The following is a 4,214-nucleotide window of genomic DNA, read 5'->3' as shown; positions in this document are numbered from 1 at the left end:
GAAAAAGAGTAATTGGGGGGGGGGGGGGAATAGAATGGTTTGACAATGGATCACTAAATGCCATAATTTTCCATCTAATTTGTGTTTATGAACTGTCATAGTTTCAGCAAGTGAATATGCCGACATGACAACTCTAAAAATCATTTAAGAGCATTAAATCTAGCTTAATCTCTGTCATACTTAAGAAGAAATTGCCATTATGACAGGAGGTAAAGGTGATTAGACTGATTTATTAGAGAGCTTTTAACCTTTAATACTAGGCTTTCAGGTTTGATAACCCTCTCTTTCCTATTTGTCCAAAGAATTAATGAATAAAATCATGTGACACACATAGAACAGAGAATAAATACTGGGGAAGCAAAAGCATCTTATACTCAATGCTGCACTGTCAACATGAATGCAGTTCCTCTACGTGTGGCAAACAAGCTTTAAATATATATTTGACGCTAAAAACTGCCTCAGTCCCTAATAAACAACCCTTCATAAACACATACTTGATATTTAGAAGAGACCTAATGAATATTCAGGAGCACATTCACACTTATTTGTCTAGTTAGCACGCAAATCGCAGCATAAACAAGCTTGCAGCTCTAAACTTAAACACGCACTGACCTCTCGGTTAGTTGACAGCTGGTACAAGTTGTTTACAAGTCATTTAAAAGCACCAAACCCGTTGTTAATCAAAAATCAGCCGAGAGAGTCAACGTGAAGCCGAAACTCACCAGAATCAGCGCATCGTTCTCACTAGCAGGCTGCTGCTCTTCCGTGATAACAAGCGGATGCGGGAAAACGTCACATCCACCAGCTGATCGACGCTCTAAGCGCTCGTGGCTGAAGTGTGAAACGCCGAAATGAACTAAAATGCATCACGTGATACATTATATATAATCAGAAATCTGAAAAGCTTAATATAGGCTAATATCTTAAACCAGTGAGAAAATACTTATGAATGACTATTATCAAATTACCATAGTTCTATGTTCAGTTATAATAACATAGGTATTTTGGTTGATGTTGGTAAAGAATGTAATGAACACATTATTAATAAATTGTATATATAAAAAATAAGAAATTGTATTGGGTAAGTACAAAAAGTGGATGATATTTGTACTTTAAAGGCACAATATGTAATTTTCGTCGCTAGAGGGCGCGTATTCAAATCGAGGGGTTATGACGTCATTGGCAGGCGACACAATGGACACGCTCTGTGTCACTATTTAAAATTGCTTATTTCTCTGGATTTAAACATTCTTCGAAACATTTGGGATAATGTAAGTACACAAGTCAGCAAAATATATAACACTGTTCTAGTGGTTTTTGGATATTTTAATACAAAAATCTTACATATTGTGCCTTTAAGTCTCATAATTCTGCATGATTTCTAGCGAATGGATGGCCTCATTTCCCACCATACCTAACATCATGTCCTCCATAAACTTTTTAGTTCTTCTTAAATATGTTAATAGTCTGATCTAGTTTTAGAATTTCCCACCGTCAATGATGCTACAGCGACTGCAGCGTCAGGGCATAAATCCTGGGTTTCATTTCCTCCATCTGCCACATGTTCCCATAAGTCACCATAAAAGTCTGATCACTATATTGTGTGAAGTATGCGTCACATCTCACGTGTGCCGCCCCACCTGTTAGCCACAACGCCAAATACAGGGATCTGATGCAAACGTTAGACTGGGAAATTTCCTAATCCTGGATCCTCCTAATGGTGTGATAGTTAAAGCAGAAGTTGCCGGCGGAGAATCTGAGAAATTAGATTTTTGACTAAAATATGGACCACCTCTTATGGGAATCCAAGCCAGATCAGTTTCAGCCCAGATTTTGAAAGCATCAAAGGCAGAGACGTTCAAGATATGGGATAGAGAACCACTGTGCCGCCATCTGTTTATAACAGAAACTGGATGTTTTTGCCAAAACTGCCCACACATGCTCGTCTTTGCGGCATTAAACTGAAAATATGCCTTTTTGATGAACATTTTTATTGGTCAGAGTATAAAAATCATACTTTCTTTCCAAATGTAAAGTAACAGCACTTCAAACCGAGGTCAAACATGTCCAATTTTGTTCAAATGGCAGCAATATTTGAAGACTGTGTAATAGAGTTTGCCTTATTATGATCCAAAAACATGAAAAAGAAGATATTCTTTAACACTTTAATTCAGTGCAAATATATTTATTGATACAGAGACTTTAACCTAAAACATTTCCATAGTTTGTATGGATAGCGATACTAATTGGGTACATTTTCTCAGATTTTCTATTGTACGTTAATCAAAATCAACAACATGTACCTGCATGAGCTTTGGAGAAATATATATGCATACAAATATGATTATTTTCAATATAAAGCAGTACAATTTCTTAAAAAAGCAACACGTGGCTGTCGGCTTCTCATTTTAAATCATCATCAATCATTTTTAAAAATAGTTCAACATTTTTCCCTTAAAAGATTTTGCTAAGGAAGAAGCTTAAAAACTAAGATAAGTAATAAGTTACCCAGCTAATATTAATGCAAGTTGTTAACTACAGTAATTGACTGAAATCATTTACGTGTTCCTGATGTACCGAGCACTGAACGTTCACCCCGAGGCACTGAATTTGGAGTTTTTTTGTTATCTGTAACCAAATACAGTCATATCAAGAGATGCAAATTCTATTCTGTATGCAAATATGATGTTTATAGCAGCTTTGATCACCATGTCATTGACAAACCACAAATGTATCACAAAGACAACATTGTAGGAATGTGTTATTCACAGTCAGCCACGATTAGTTGCATGAGGCAAAAGTCTCCCAAAACAGTGAGATAAAGCAAAATAGTATGTGTGATATTAACATGGTCCACTCCATGTAAAAACAGCCTTTATTGGAATACTGATATAACTGCAGTCTTTATCAGCTGTTTTTTTTTTTAGAAGTACTCTTCAAATCTTTTAGTTTGAAGCGTTTTGCCACACCTACCAATGGTGAATTTAGAAATTATTTTAGATAATTTTAGAAATTAGTAATTGTTTCTTTTTCTATGCATAAATATGCAAATATAATTATATTTGTAATTATAAACATTCTTTTTTTTGTTTGTTTCTGCTAAATTAACTAACTAAATTAACCAGGATGTTGGCAATGGTTTAACAAATAATAATGCTGCTAAATACTTAGATATTGAGCCTTTCCATGTGCTCTCGGATTATTGTTTTTGGCAAATGATTTCATGGGATTCGGTATAACAATTCTCTGTACTCCAGATGGCAGTGTAGGCCCAAAGAAACGCACCGATCGCAAAACATACTGCAACTCAAACACACACACACACACACACACACACACACAAAACATGACATGAACACATTTCTCAACACTTCACATTCATACTGCGCTGCTCATAGAACTAAACATTTGTACTTTAGCTTTTTGTTCGAATGTATGAAATGCAGGGATGATATTAGATGACTGCTGATGGATTTAACCTTATGTATTTCTATTTCATGGCAATGTCGGGCGAATGAATTGTTTGACCACTCCAAAATTCCAGTCTTTCAGAGTTTTTTTTTTTTTAAGTCTCTTTTTGTCTCTGAATACAAACAGACAGCCGTTTTTATCAAGTGATGGAATTATTGACAGCCAGTTATCAATAAACAATAATTCTGATATCCAAACTAGGTTCTGCATTATGAAAAAATCTCTAAAGTTCCTCAAACTTTATCAGTCCACATTTCTGCACTCATCCTCTGCCATATTGTCTGCTTCTACTTCCTCCTCCTCCTCTTCATCGGTTGGTGCCGTGGCTCCTGCCTTTCTCATGCCGGGCTGGTGTTCTGCCATGTCCCTTTGCTCCTGTGAATCTTTAAAATGAGTATTTATTAAATAAAATATGGAATCAACAGATATTCTCATATTTGATTGGGATATTTGATTTGATTGAGAGAGTAGCACAATATAAAGGGTTGCTCCACCCCAAAATGAAAATTCTGTCATTAATTACTCACCCTCATGTCATTCTAAACCCGTAAGACCTTCGTTCATCTTCAGAACACAAATTAAGATATTTTTGATGAATTCTCAAAGGTCTCTGACCCTCCCATAGACAGCAATGTAATTACCTCGATCAAGATCCAGAAACGTAGCAAGGAGATCGGTAAAATAATCCATGTGACATCAGGGGTTCAACCGTAATTTTACGAAGCTACGAGAATACTTTTTGT

At 35.8% G+C, this 4,214-nt stretch overlaps 2 protein-coding genes across 4 annotated transcripts in view; both read right to left on the bottom strand.

Moving 5' to 3' along the window:
• Positions 1 to 971, bottom strand: part of stard3 (StAR related lipid transfer domain containing 3) — an 11,628-nt gene extending 10,657 nt beyond the window's left edge. The window contains exon 1 of one of the 2 annotated variants that reach the window (XM_016537692.1): positions 723 to 971. The gene's annotated coding sequence lies outside the window, so the exon portion shown is untranslated. The other variant, XM_016537693.1, reaches the window with a different exon arrangement.
• Positions 972 to 3,075: 2,104 nt separating this feature from the next.
• LOC107727735 (protein phosphatase 1 regulatory subunit 1B-like) overlaps positions 3,076 to 4,214 on the bottom strand; it is a 19,449-nt gene continuing 18,310 nt past the window's right edge. The window contains exon 5 of one of the 2 annotated variants that reach the window (XM_016537696.1): positions 3,076 to 3,854. In XM_016537696.1, coding sequence (XP_016393182.1) covers positions 3,715 to 3,854 — 140 coding nt within the window. In that variant the 3' untranslated portion in view covers positions 3,076 to 3,714. The remainder of the gene's footprint in view (positions 3,855 to 4,214) is intronic. The other variant, XM_016537695.1, reaches the window with a different exon arrangement.

Source organism: Sinocyclocheilus rhinocerous, unplaced genomic scaffold (assembly GCF_001515625.1).
Source record: "Sinocyclocheilus rhinocerous isolate Xijiao unplaced genomic scaffold, SAMN03320098_v1.1 scaffold1028, whole genome shotgun sequence".
Lineage (NCBI taxonomy): Eukaryota > Metazoa > Chordata > Actinopteri > Cypriniformes > Cyprinidae > Sinocyclocheilus > Sinocyclocheilus rhinocerous.
This window is presented reverse-complemented; position numbering and strand designations above follow the sequence as displayed.